The following is a 15,189-nucleotide window of genomic DNA, read 5'->3' on the forward strand; positions in this document are numbered from 1 at the left end:
TAGCACAGAATGCCCGCCAAAATCTAGACACGAATTGGGTCCCTCTGTCAGAAACGATATTCTCCGGAATACCATGCAAACGAACAACATTTTGAAAAAACAGAGGAACCAACTCGGAAGAAGAAGGCAACTTAGCCAAGGGAACCAGATGGACCATCTTAGAGAAACGGTCACACACCACCCAGATGACAGACATCTTATGAGAAACAGGCAGATCCGAAATAAAATCCATCGAGATGTGCGTCCAAGGCCTCTTCGGGATAGGCAAGGGTAACAACAATCCACTAGCCCGAGAACAACAAGGCTTGGCCCGAGCACAAACGTCACAAGACTGCACAAAGCCTCGCACATCTCGTGACAGGGAAGGCCACCAGAAGGACCTTGCCACCAAATCCCTGGTACCAAAGATTCCAGGATGACCTGCCAACGCAGAAGAATGAACCTCAGAGATGACTCTACTGGTCCAATCATCAGGAACAAACAGTCTACCAGGTGGGCAACGATCAGGTCTATCCGCCTGAAACTCCTGCAAGGCCCGCCGCAGGTCTGGAGAAACGGCAGACAATATCACTCCATCTTTAAGGATACCTGTGGGCTCAGAATTACCAGGGGAGTCAGGCTCAAAACTCCTAGAAAGGGCATCCGCCTTAACATTCTTAGAACCCGGTAGGTAAGACACCACAAAATTAAACCGAGAGAAAAACAACGACCAGCGCGCCTGTCTAGGATTCAGGCGCCTGGCAGACTCAAGGTAAATTAAATTTTTGTGGTCAGTCAATACCACCACCTGATGTCTGGCCCCCTCAAGCCAGTGACGCCACTCCTCAAAAGCCCACTTCATGGCCAAAAGCTCCCGATTCCCAATATCATAATTCCGCTCGGCGGGCGAAAATTTACGGGAAAAAAAAGCACAAGGTCTCATCACGGAGCAGTCGGAACTTCTCTGCGACAACACCGCCCCAGCTCCGATTTCAGAAGCGTCGACCTCAACCTGAAAAGGAAGAGCAACATCAGGCTGACGCAACACTGGGGCGGAAGAAAAGCGGCGCTTGAGCTCCCGAAAGGCCTCCACAGCATCAGGGGACCAATCAGCAACATCAGCACCCTTCTTAGTCAAATCAGTCAATGGTTTTACAACATCAGAAAAACCAGCAATAAATCGACGATAAAAGTTAGCAAAGCCCAAAAATTTCTGAAGACTCTTAAGAGAAGAGGGTTGCGTCCAATCACCAATAGCCTGAACCTTGACAGGATCCATCTCGATGGAAGAGGGGGAAAAAATGTATCCCAAGAAGGAAATCTTTTGAACCCCAAAAACACACTTAGAACCCTTCACACACAAGGAATTAGACCGCAAAACCTGAAAAACCCTCCTGACCTAATGGACATGAGAGTCCCAGTCATCCGAAAAAATCAGAATATCATCCAGATACACAATCATAAATTTATCCAAATAATCGCGGAAAATGTCATGCATAAAGGACTGGAAGACTGAAGGGGCATTAGAAAGACCAAAAGGCATCACCAAATACTCAAAATGGCCCTCGGGCGTATTAAATGCGGTTTTCCACTCATCCCCCTGCCTGATTCGCACCAAATTATACGCCCCACGGAGATCAATCTTAGAGAACCACTTGGCCCCCTTTATACGAGCAAACAAATCAGTAAGCAGTGGTAACGGATATTGATATTTAACCGTGATTTTATTCAAAAGTCGATAATCAATACACGGCCTCAAAGAGCCGTCTTTCTTAGACACAAAGAATCACATGGAGAAAAAAGAAGAACCGGAGGATAAAAGCCGCGCAGACCACAATGAAGATAACAGAGTTACACACACACTCTGTTTATTAGCCTACGCGTTTCGTGGCAGACAAGCCACTTCATCAGGGCATCAAAGAAAAAACCGGCTCCTAAGGGAGATGACGAAGGACGAATATGTCCCTTTTCCAAGGACTCCTTTATATATTCTCGCATAGCCGCGTGTTCAGGCACAGACAGATTAAATAAACGACCCTTAGGGTATTTACTACCCGGGATCAAGTCTATGGCACAATCGCACTCCCGGTGCGGAGGTAGTGAACCAACCTTGGGTTCTTCAAAAACGTCACGAAAGTCAGACAAGAATTCAGGAATCTCAGAGGGAATAGATGATGAAATGGAAACCAAAGGTACGTCCCCATGAGTTCCTTTACATCCCCAGCTTAACACAGACATAGCTCTCCAGTCGAGGACTGGGTTATGAGATTGCAGCCATGGCAATCCCAGCACCAAAACATCATGTAGATTATACAGCACCAGAAAGCGAATAACCTCCTGGTGATCCGGATTAACACGCATAATCACTTGTGTCCAGTATTGTGGTTTATTACTAGCCAATGGGGTGGAGTCAATCCCTTTCAGAGGTATCAGAGCCTCCAATGGCTCCAAATCATACCCACAGCGTTTGGCAAAGGACCAATCCATAAGACTCAAAGCAGCGCCAGAGTCGACATAGGCGTCCGCGGTAATAGATGACAAAGAACAAATCAGGGTCACAGATAGAATAAACTTAGACTGTAAAGTGCTAATTGAAACAGACTTGTCAGGCTTCTTAGTACGCTTAAAGCATGCTGATATAACATGAGTTGAATCACCACAATAGAAGCACAACCCATTTTTTCGTCTAAAATTCTGCCGCTCGCTTCTGGACAGAATTCTATCACATTGCATATTTTCTGGCGTTTTCTCAGTAGACACCGCCAAATGGTGCACAGGTTTGCGCTCCCGCAGACGCCTATCGATCTGAATAGCCATCGTCATGGACTCATTCAGACTCGCAGGCACAGGGAACCCCACCATAACATCCTTAATGGCATCAGAGAGACCTTCTCTGAAAATCGCCGCCAGGGCGCACTCATTCCACTGAGTAAGCACAGACCATTTGCGGAATTTTTGGCAGTATATTTCAGCTTCATCTTGCCCCTGAGACAAGGACATCAAGGCCTTTTCCGCCTGAAGCTCTAAATGAGGTTCCTCATAAAGCAACCCCAAGGCCAGAAAAAACGCATCCACATTGAGCAACGCAGGATCCCCTGGTGCCAATGCAAAAGCCCAGTCTTGAGGGTCGCCCCGGAGCAAGGAAATTACAATCCTGACCTGCTGTGCAGGGTCTCCGGCAGAGCGAGACTTCAGGGACAAAAACAATTTGCAATTATTTTTAAAATTTTGAAAGTGAGATCTATTCCCCGAGAAGAATTCAGGCAAAGGAATTCTAGGCTCAGACATAGGTGCATGAACAACAAAATCTTGCAAATTTTGTACCTTTGTGGCGAGATTATTCAAACCTGTAGCTACACTCTGAAGATCCATTTGAAACAGGTGAACACAGAGCCATTCAAGGAGTAGAAGGAGAGAAAGAGAGGAAGGCTGCAGTATAGGCAGACTAGCAAGTGATTCAATTAAGAGCACACTCAGAACTAGAGGGAAAAAAAAAAAAAAAAAAAATTGTAGCAGACTTCTTTTTTCTCTCCTTTCTCAGCCAGTAATTTAACCCTTTTTTTTGTCCGGTCAAACTGTCATGATTCTCAATGGCGAGAGAACATAGCCCAGCATATATGAGAACTAGCTCTTGGAAGATGGAAACTATACTGACCATGAACTAAACCTGCCGCACAACTAGAAGTGGCCGGGTAGCATGCCTACGTTTTTTATCCCTAGATGCCCAGCGCCAGCCGGAGAACTACCTAATCCTAGCAGAGGAAAAGACAGTCCTGGCTCACCTCTAGAGAAATTTTCCCAAAAGGCAGACAGAGGCCCCCACATATATTGGCGGTGATTTTAGATGAAATGACAAACGTAGTATGAAAATAGGTTTAGCAAAAATCGAGGTCCGCTTACTAGATAGCAAGAAAACAGAAAGGGCACTTTCATGGTCAGCAGAAAACTCTATCAAAACACCATCCAGAAATTACTTTAAGACTCTAGCATTAACTCATAACACCAGAGTGGCAATTTCCGCTCACAAGAGCTTTCCAGACACAGTAACGAAACAGCAGCTGTGAACAGGAACAAAATGCAAAAACACACAAGGACAAAAGTCCAACTTAGCTGGGAGTTGTCTAGTAGCAGGAACATGCACAGAAAGGCTTCTGATTACATTGTTGACCGGCATGAAACTGACAGAGGAGCAAGGTTATATAGCGACTCCCACATCCTGATAGGAGCAGGTGAACAGAGGGGATGATGCACACAAGTACAATTCCACAAGTGGCCACCGGGGGAGCCCAGAATCCAATTTCACAACACATATCTAAATTAATATCCTAAAAATTAAGTGTTATGTGAGCATGAAAGCCACATGTAAGGGAACACTTGGACATCACAGTATACAGTAGTCCCAAGTCAATTAAACGTGATGGTCATCAATATGTCCCGTTAGGAAGCATAAGTGGTTCTGGTTATACCAGTACTCCAGCTCCTCCAGGATGGCACATACATGCAAGCTTTCCCATGACTGCAGCATTGTAGAGGCTTCTCTTTACTTAAAAGTTTCTCTTTTACCAAACGTCTTATTCCCAGACTTTCTTTTATAAACAGATGAAGCACAATTTTTAATTGAATTTGCTAAATCTACTTTTATTACAACAGATATAACAGTTAATTTGTGGTAAGGAGGTTCTTGGAGCTCAAAAAAGCTGTGTGTGTGTATGTATATATAATATTATATAACCATCCAGCCTTACACCCCCCAGCCGCGGCCACCAGCTCTGGGGTACCTCATGGCTGGAAAACATTTTCCATCCACCAACTCCCAGGGACCCCATCCTGAGAGCCCCCAAATCCACCAGGCAATTACCATAATTTACAGAAACTACAAACTACAAGAACACCCTCACCCCAACACAGCGAGCATTACCTGAACACCTCATATTGCGAGCCCCTCCAACAAAAATAATGCCATTTCCACCCCCTTTCGAATCTTGAGTGCCCAGAGATCAATACCTATTGAGTTGAAATGAAGGCCATCGCTCTTCCACAAATTCCCTTTCCCGGACTCCAAATCCACATGCCTTACTACAACCCTCCCATTTCTGGCTACAAAACTCCCCACAGTCTTATTAACTTCTATCCTTGTTTTGTTATTTTTATTCCACCAAACGAGTGGCCCGCCAGACTTTTCTGGGCACAATATCCTATCCACCTAATTACTATGTTACTCCTGGAAAACCCCAATTGACTCGTGTTCTTTTTGAACGTCGGCCCTCAACGCTCACCAATAAAGGAATGAATGGCCTTATATTCACACTAACCGCACTCCGCCTATGATGAAAAAGAAAGGGAGTAAAAAGGGAGAGCAGCAAGTGAGAGCAACTACTACTAAAACCCCCCATTATTATTTTTTTCTATAACAAATTAGGACGCACGTATTCATTTTTTGTTCTAATGTGGAAACATTAAAGATGTTTTGCGAGGTTCACAGAAATGTAGGAAAAAACTTTATTACTCAGGGGAGATTTTTTTCCAACTATTTTATCAAGCTCTACTGATCACGTTTTGCTTCCATGTGTTGTTGTAAGCTTCTCTTTGGGTAATATAGAAAGCCACTCCATTCACTTTAATCTATTTGACTTTAGTGGGCCACCACCATCCTGGACATTGAGCGGTCGTTTCCAGTCTTCATAAGAAAAGCTTTTCGTTCTGGAGAGATGGTAACAGTCGGGAAGAATTTAGATGGGACGCCTGATCGACGATGGTGCTTTAGGTAATATTTTCACTTTTTTTAATTTTTTGTTATGGAATATTCACCTGACAATCTAGTCAAGATGATCCTTTTCGGGGGGTTGTTCAGGAGTTTTCACATTGATGGCCTACCTTTCAAGGCTATCAATATCAGATCAGTGCAAGTTGGACACCTGGCATCCCCACTGATCCACTGTTTTCAGGTCTCGCCTCCGGCATAAGAAAACAGTGTATAGAACCATAACGACAGACCTTTATATACTGTGTGGTTGCAGTAATGGGTATTGCAGCTTAGCTTCTATAAATGTCTGACAGCTCCAGAGTTGGAACCTGTGCAGACATTCAAAACTGGTATTCACTGCCCAGGTCCTATTCAGTGAGACTTTCTATCCCAAAAAAATGTAAATGAATGGAAAGGAAGGTAGCTGCCATTGTGATTCCCTATTCATCTCTGAGGGAGTTACAAAATTGTCTGCACACACAAGGTGACACCCTTGTAGTAACCTGTAGGTACGCGATGGGAACAACCCTTTAACACATGAAAAGAATAAATGTGTGCGTGTATATATACTGTGTGTGTGTGTGTGTGTTTATATGTGTGTATATGTGTGTTATATGCTGTCAAATTACTAATTTAAAAAAATTAGCACAAATCGGTGTTTTCCACACATGAACCTTAACTGCATGATTAGCAGCTGATTTTTAAGAGCATAATAATTGAAGTGCAAGAATATTAAAAGTATGTGATTCTCCAATCTTTCTTTTTAATTCTGATACAAAGTTTCCTGAATGCGTTTGCAATGAAGAGATTTTATTTATTGTAATTAGCCAAATCAGAAAACAGAACATCCATTACACTTCCAGAATAGTTTACTTACTGCTAGATTATGCAGCCATCAATCCACAAACACATCATCGTCTCCCTGATTATACAGCAATTTACAAGTAATTTTAGCACAAAAGGGACTACCGGTAAATAATTTGTTTCTCATTTGTGATCACCTCGCTGTATGTGATTGAACTCTGTATAGCACACCAGAACGGCACAGCTTATTCACTTACCAGAGGATGAAAACTATAATTGGGGAGAGGTTTACTTATTTTCAGCACATTTTACGTTGTGTAATTTTATAAATCATGTTTTGTAAATGGGCATTTTTTAAATCAAATGGCTAGGTATTATTGCTCTTACTAGACCAAATCTGTCATCGCTTTTTGCATATGTTCTGCCTTTAAAGTGGCTCTTGGCATTTACATGGCACTTCTATAGAAAGTAGTTAGGCCAGATAGGTTCCCAAGGGCATCATTCATGATCATTAGAGTGGGGGTTGTGGTGGGTCCTCATTTGCATATTAATAAACTCTCCAGCTATACCACAAGGCACAGCATGATTTAACAGATGGTATTTAAATCTTCTGGTAAATATGAGAGACAGGCAGTGACTAGCAATTATGACAGTATTTAATGGAATATCTGTTATTGATTTATAATTAGACCTCATTACAACCTTGTCTATTTTGTGCTAATTTCTGCTTGGAATGAAAAGGTTGTCTTGGTTCATCAGCCAGTTAAGCGAAAACTCAACTTCAAATGTGAGTAAGTGTTTAGCACTAGAGAGTTTAAAAAGAACTTTTCACCAGTTTGAGCCCATTAAAGTGGATACATAATGGAATAGTGGCTGCAGAGCTGAAAAAAATGTTGTTTTCATATTGAAATGTTTTCTCCCCATTGCTGAGATATTTGCTTGTAAATTATAGGTTATAATTTATGATTAGAAAATAGAAATAGCGGCACAAGTGTTTGAGATTTTTCTGCAGCGAATAAGACGATTACCACAGTAGTTGTCAAAGATGGAGTTAATGTTAAAAAAAAATATTTATTCGCACACTGTCTTTTTTTCCCATCTACTTTTCTATTTTCAGGACGTTTCATTTTTTTTATACCAGATACTTTTATTCCCTTGTACTCCCTTTTATCTATTATAACTGTTCAAATATGCTTTTGTAAGAATAGGGGCAGCCAGGTTGGTTCTCTAATTTTTCAACCTTTTGTATTGCTTGAAAGTGTGGGTTTCTAAGTACGCTCTACTATCAATATATATACTATGTGCCACATCTTTTATTGGTACCTGTTTAAGCATTAAAACCCATTAAACTCCAATAGTGTGAACAGGCATATTGTTGGTAGCACTTTAACCATTCTAAAATCTGAACCATTCTGCAACTCTAATCCCTCCTCTTAGTGCACATTGTTAACAGGTCATCATTGAATCCTATTTTGGGTTTTTCAGCGCGAATAAACATTTTTTAACACATAATTTATGAATAATCGAAGCAGGCGTTACCGGAGAGTCTTCTCTGTAGGTGTGTACTTTTTTCCCCTTCATGATGATGCCTTCTGCTTATGATTGGTCAAGGTCATGCAGGGGAAAAAGTTCACGTCCTTAGATAAGCTTAGATCAGGTTTTCTCCTGTGAAATATGAAATGATGGACAACTCTGCTCTAGCCCTGATCTCTGCAGCTATCATGTAGAATATAGCAGAACTGAGTGTGATTACAAATACTGCCAAACATAACAAGGACCAAGTTCATGGCTGTATGAATGCATCCTAACGTGGTCATAACCTGCCAGTATAAAAAGGATTCTAATAGGATTTTAACATTGATGGCCACTTCTTGGGATAGACTATAAATATTTGATTTAGGAATGCTGTTTCCCATAATTGTTTAACTAGGATTGGCACCATACATTCCTAGGTGGCTGCAGATCAGTCTCCTTTGAGATAAAGTACCAGGCACAGCCAGACTCATTTGTGCCGGATTGTTTTTGGTAAATAATGATTGTCTGTTTGGTGGCAGTGCCAGGAAGAGGATCCCCACTGATGAAACACTGATGGCCTATCATAATGATAAACTATGACTATTAAGATTTCTTAATACCTATATAATACAATGGAAATGAAACAAGCATTCCTATCTCAGCTATTCATGGTGCACATGTGAATAGTGTCTGAATGCAAGCCACTATGCAAGACTATTGGAAGAGCTGAGTGGGTTGTGTTTCACTCTTTCCTTAGTTCCCATAGAAGTTTCGAAACAGCGAGACAGTGTGCTATGCTAACTCTGTGATTTGACATTTTCCATAGTCCCAAACTCAACCAATTCCATAGTTCTGACTGTGACTGGAAAACAAAGGGCGATATTTTCATCTCAACCATAATTGGTTAAGATGGGAATACCCTTTAAATTTCTGTGCAGCTTTTCTTGTTGACTGCTCGATCTTGCAGGTAAGGTAAATGGACTAGGGTTAACTACAGTGTGGGACACCATCATAGATAAGAATCATTGTTCTTTCTTTAAACATCTAAGGGTAGTTTTACAATGCATTTTGCCACACACTCGGTGGCCCTGTTGGGGCTTACTTTCGAACCCTCCCGCAAAACTGGATTCAGGTGTATGAACCAACGAAGCCATAGACTTATAGAAAAGAAAAAAGATGTACTGAAAGAAATAGTGCACACCAATAATACAAATAAGTACTAGTTTATTAGGAGCAAAACACCGAGAAGCAATTAAAAACATTTGAAAAACAAAAAGTACAAGAATGTACAGACATAAAGGGAGGAGTATAGATGTAATAATTGTTACACCCACTGGGCGTGGGGAAATATAGTGGACTCCCTAGACCACTGATGGAGCAGTGGTAGCTGTATACCCGGTACACAAGAGACAGGAGAATGAGCTTCCAAAAGGCAAAGGTATTTATTTAAATGAAGCTTTAACAAACAAAGAGGTGCCTGAGAGAAGAACCCTCTGGACCACAACACTGAACCAGGTAGTGGAGCACCGGGCAAGGTGTACCCCTATATAGGGATTCCCCCGGCACAACACCAGATGGCCTAAATGCCACAGTACGTGGACCAGAGGGACGACCCGTACAGACAGTATTAACAAGACGATGGAATTCAGGCTCTGTCAGTGAAGAGAATCCTGGAAGCTCTGTGTAGTTTCGGAAAGGCTGATCCAGCCGGCAGCAATATCTGGATGGTTCCGTGAGGAGCAGCTTATTCAGCCTGGAGTGGAAACCGGAGAGTCAAGAAGGATCCAGAATAGGGAACTGCCAGCGGAGGATTCTGAGGAGACAGAGGAATTAGAAAACCAAAAGTAATGCAGAGCAGAGCACAGCACAGCAGAGTGTGGCCTGAGCAGAAGGTCACAAACAACAAAATGAACACATTGCCCAAGCACCTCCCATAATGGGAGGATGCCTTTTATGCACAGAGCATCATAGCACACACAGCCTTAATAGAGAACAGGTGCTCTGCTGTTTTAATTATGTGCAGGAAGCGGGGCGCGTCTCGTAAGAGCATTTCCAGGAGACCTGCCAAGAGGATGCAGATTCTTAGCAGAGAGGAGCCGCTGATCGTCTGGAGCCACGGACAGGGTGAGTAGTACCAGTGGAGCTGTGTGAAAGGTGCCGGTCTCCCTTCGCAGCGGAGACCGGACCTGCAGCTCAGGGCATGACAATAATCCATGAATAAACCACATGCCAGGCAAAAACAGTCAGACAATAAACACTGTTACATGTCAGAGTACGGCTGAATAATGCTGCAATCACAAATAAAAAAAAATAATATGCACACATGTGACATGAGCAGGTATGAATGCAGAATGGTGGGAAAAAATGGAGAACAAACCTATGCGAAAGAATACCATATGGGAAGAAACCTGCTAAGAGAGAGAACAACAGCCATACACAATGAATAGCTAATATCCGAGAGAAAGTAATCTCCACACGTATCGCTACTCTGAGGTAGCTTCCTCAGGGGTATGCTAGTCAGTGCAATATCTAACATACATACATATATGTATAGGCTATAGCAGATTAAATTATATCGCGCACCTGTGTCCTGCATCAGTGTGCATCAGATGTAGGACACCGGCATGACTTACCGTGCATGCGCATATGTCAAAGAATGGAAGTGGTTTGCTTTTCATTGGGGATGCATGACAGGAAGAAGATGTCATGAAGAACACTGGCAATTTGAGTATGAAAATAAAGAAAAAAGACAAGATACATGCATGTGCATAAAAGTGATATTAGTGCATACGCCAAAAGTAGAGAACATCATGATACTTGTAAGTAGTGTTGAGCATTCCGATACCGCAAGTATCGGGTATCGGCCGATACTTGCGGTATCGGAATTCCGATACCGGGATTCCGATACTTGCCGCGTATCGGATACCGGAATCGGAAGTTCAAAGATTCAAAATGCAGAAATTCAGCCAATGATAATGATTCCAAGTGTGGGCACATCCTGTTTAGCATGGAGGGCATGAAACTACTGGCAAGGCTGTGATTGGCTGCTGAAATGATGTCATGCTGCAGTTTAAAAGTCGCTGGCGCCATTTTGCGATCACTCTGCTGTGAATTCAGTTAGTGACAGGACGCTGTTTGCTGACTGAGGGACAGTTTAGAGATAGCGATTTGCTTCTTTGTGCTTTCCAAAGGCTAATTTAGCAACCGCTGTGTTCACCTACTATTCACCTTGCTTTTGCCTTGTAGCGCTGTTTTCACAGCGATCTGCAAGGTCTGTGTGTGTGTGTGAGTGCAGCCCACTCTCTAGTCTGAGTGCAGCCACATAGGCCATCCATAGCTGGTTGTATTCAGTTCAGGGAGGGTGGTTCATTGCCTCATACTGTTCTTTTTTTTTTTTTTTCAAGTAGTGTAGTCTGCTGCTAATTTATTCAAAAAAATCCTATTAGTGTCTTTCCACCCGTCTCCAGCTAATTTGTGGAAAAACACTACATAGGATAAAGTAGAGGAGGGTTTTTGGGCCTTGCAGCGCCGTTTACGGCTGTCTGCACGGTCTCCGTGTGACTGCAGCTCGCCCTGTAGTCTGTGAGCAGCCATAGCCTGGTTGTCTCCAGCTCAGGGTTGTTCACTGCGTCATACCGCCAAATCAATTTTCATTTTTTTTCAAGTAGTGTAGTCTGCTGCTAATTTATTTAAAAAAATCCTATTAGTGTCTTTCCACCCGTCTCCAGCTAATTTGTGGAAAAACACTACATAGGATAAAGTAGAGGAGGGTTTTTGGGCCTTGCAGCGCCGTTTACGGCTGTCTGCACGGTCTCCGTGTGATTGCAGCTCGCCCTGTAGTCTGTGAGCAGCCATAGCCTGGTTGTCTCCAGCTCAGGGTTGTTCACTGCGTCATACCGCCAAATCAATTTTAATTTTTTTTCAAGTAGTGTAGTCTGCTGCTAATTTATTTAAAAAAATCCTATTAGTGTCTTTCCACCCGTCTCCAGCTAATTTGTGGAAAAACACTACATAGGATAAAGTAGAGGAGGGTTTTTGGGCCTTGCAGCGCCGTTTACGGCTGTCTGCACGGTCTCCGTGTGATTGCAGCTCGCCCTGTAGTCTGTGAGCAGCCATAGCCTGGTTGTCTCCAGCTCAGGGTTGTTCACTGCGTCATACCGCCAAATCAATTTTCTTTTTTTTTCAAGTAGTGTAGGTTGCTGCTAATTTATTTAAAAAAATCCTATTAGTGTCTTTCCACCCGTCTCCAGCTAACTTGTGGAAAAACACTACATAGGATAAAGTAGAGGAGGGTTTTTGGGCCTTGCAGCGCCGTTTACGTCTGTCTGCACGGTCTCCGTGTGACTGCAGCTCTATCTGTTGTCAGTTCAGCCCCCAAAAAAGAAATAAATAATAAAGTTCACCAAACACACCAGTTACACCACTTTACATTTGTGTAGGCCACATTAGCTCATATTAAAGTCTAGTCCACACTTTAGAAAATTAGTGTTTCTTATACCTGTTAGGAGGAGTTGCTCAGGAATAAGCACACAAATCCGTTAGTACTTTTCTGCTTATCTTTATCAGTCAACCAAGATGAAGAAGGCAGTGAGTAAGGCACGTGGGCGTGGGCGCGGAGCAGGGAGGGGACGTGGGGATTCTGTGCCTGCTGCGGGCACCGGTGACTCATCAGCACCCACTTTCACCAGGCAACAGTCGTTCATGCGCAGCTTTGTGTCAGAGCGCCGTACACCGCTGCTGCGTCAAGAACAAATTGAAGCTGTTGTCGGATGGATGGCAGCTAATGCATCAACTTCCATTAGTGCCACATCCTCTCAGACACAGAGCACTGGAGAGCAGCCATCTGTCTCTTCACCACCTGCCAAATTGCCCAGGCAGACAGAGAGCCCAGGACAGGAGCCGTCTCTACTTCTGTTCTCTGAATCTCTTGGCTTGGAAACAGGGGGTCAGCCAAGCAGCATTGGAGAAATGGAAGAAGAGGCAGGGTGCAGTGATGCCCAACAGCTTTTTCTGTCTTCCTCTGAAGAGGCGGGTGGGCCAGTGGCTCCGGTCACCACATCGCAGGCCGCATCAGCTGATGATGACACTCAGGTGCCACTTACTGGTGCGTGCTCTGCTGCTGAGACTACCCAGGAGGAGCAGTTGGGGGCAGAGGGTAGTGTAGATGATGAGGTCCTCGACCCATCTTGGCGTGAGGGACAGGAAGGTGGTGGGAGCAGCTCTGAGGAAGAGATTCCCCGTACGGCCCAAAGAGGGAGAGGGAGGGGGAAGACTGCGGATCCTGCAGCCTCCGCTTTGGCACCCGTTAGGAGCATGTCTCTTCCAAAAGCCAAAAAGGGCGCTCCCAAGACTTGCAGTGCCTGGTCCTTTTTTGACACAGTTGCAGATGACATTTGCTATGTCAGATGCAACGTGTGTCATCAAAAAGTCAAAAGAGGGAAAAATGTCAGCAACCTCAATACCTCCAACATGTGGAAACATGTGCGCAACAGGCACCCGGCGGAGTTAGAAAAACACACTGAAGAGGTAGGCCAACCAACAGCGGCAGCTACCACCTCTTCAGCTCGTGTTGCCTCTTCCTCTAGCTCACACGCAGCTGGTTCGGCTTCCTCCCAGGATCGCCGTGGAAGAACCTCTGGCCCTGTTGTCCAGAGACCCGCTGTAATTCCACCCGCAGCACCACTTTCCCAGTCATCCACACACTCCCAGCCCAGTCTACAGCCATCGGTAGTACAGGCATGGGAGAAAAGGCGGCCTTTCTCGTCAAACCACCCACGAGCACAGGCTCTGACTGCAGGCATTGCCAAACTTCTGTCACTGGAAATGCTGTCATTCAGGCTGGTGGAGACTGACAGCTTCCGTGACTTGATGTCATTGGCAGTCCCACAGTACAATGTGCCCAGCCGCTTTTACTTCAGCAGGCAAGCCGTCCCTGCCCTGCACAAGCATGTGGAGGGACACATAAAACACGCGCTACTGAACGCCGTCAGTAGCAAGGTCCACCTCACCACCGATGCGTGGACCAGTCAACATGGACAGGGGCGATACCTTTCCCTCACTGCCCATTGGGTTAATGTCGTTGAGCCGGGTACAGACCGTGCGAGTGGCGCAGGACGTGTCCTGCCCACTCCAAGGATTGCAGGAATCCATTCTGTACGCATTGACTCCTCCTCTTACACCAGTTCCTCAGAATCATCGCTGCAGGAGCCGTCACAGTCCACCTCCACATGGACCCGTGATGAACGTGTACCTGTTATGACCGACATGAGCACAGCCGTGGCCAAACGTCAACAGGCCGTGTTGAAATTAATTTTTTTGGGGAATCGTAGCCACACAGCGCAGGAGCTCTGGAATGCCATCAAGCAGGAGAGCGATGTGTGGTTTGTGCCAGCGAATCTCCAGCCAGGCATGGTAGTGTGTGATAATGGCCGAAATCTGGTGGCAGCTCTGGGCCTCGGCAACCTCACTCACATCCCATGTCTGGCACATGTGCTCAATTTGGTCGTGCAGAGCTTTTTGAGGGACTATCCGGATCTTGATGCACTGCTGCACAAGGTCCGCCTAGAGTGTGCTCACTTGCGGCGTTCCAGCACGGCAAAAGCGCGCATTGCGGCTCTGCAGCGCCGACACCGCCTGCCGGAACATCGCATCATATGTGACCTACCTACCAGGTGGAATTCCACGTTACATATGTTGGAGCGGTTGTGTGAGCAGCAGCAAGCTGTAATGGAGTACCAGCTGCTTCAGGCGCAAAAAAGTCGCAGTCAGCGCCGTACAGACTTCACAACCACAGAGTGGGCCACTATGAATGACGTCTGCCAGGTTTTGCGTCCCTTTGATTATTCCACGCGGATGGCGAGTGCAGATGATGCACTAGTCAGCATGACTGTCCCCCTTATCTGCCTGCTTGAAAAATCACTGCAAGCGCTAAGGGATGATGTTGTGGAAGAGGTGGAGGATGAGGATTCACCATTTCCATCATCTTCTGGACAGTCAGCGCCACGTGGTTCCTCACAAACGCGTAGGCAGGGGACAGTTTGTGAGGAGGATGAGGAGGAGTCAATGGAGGAGGAAGACGTCCGTCCAGAGGAGGGAGTTACCGAATTGTCCAGTACTCAGTGTGTACAGCGAGGGTGGGGTGATGACGA

General features: G+C 44.8%; 1 protein-coding gene across 1 annotated transcript in view; it reads left to right on the plus strand.

Annotated features, from left to right (window-relative positions):
• Window positions 1–15,189, plus strand: part of TRPV4 (transient receptor potential cation channel subfamily V member 4) — a 165,571-nt gene that overhangs the window by 119,562 nt on the left and 30,820 nt on the right. The window contains exon 14 of the mRNA XM_077295721.1: window positions 5,616–5,743. Within this exon, the coding sequence (XP_077151836.1) occupies window positions 5,616–5,743 (128 nt within the window). The remainder of the gene's footprint in view (window positions 1–5,615; window positions 5,744–15,189) is intronic.

Source organism: Ranitomeya variabilis, chromosome 1, assembly GCF_051348905.1.
Source record: "Ranitomeya variabilis isolate aRanVar5 chromosome 1, aRanVar5.hap1, whole genome shotgun sequence".
Taxonomy (NCBI): Eukaryota; Metazoa; Chordata; class Amphibia; order Anura; family Dendrobatidae; genus Ranitomeya; species Ranitomeya variabilis.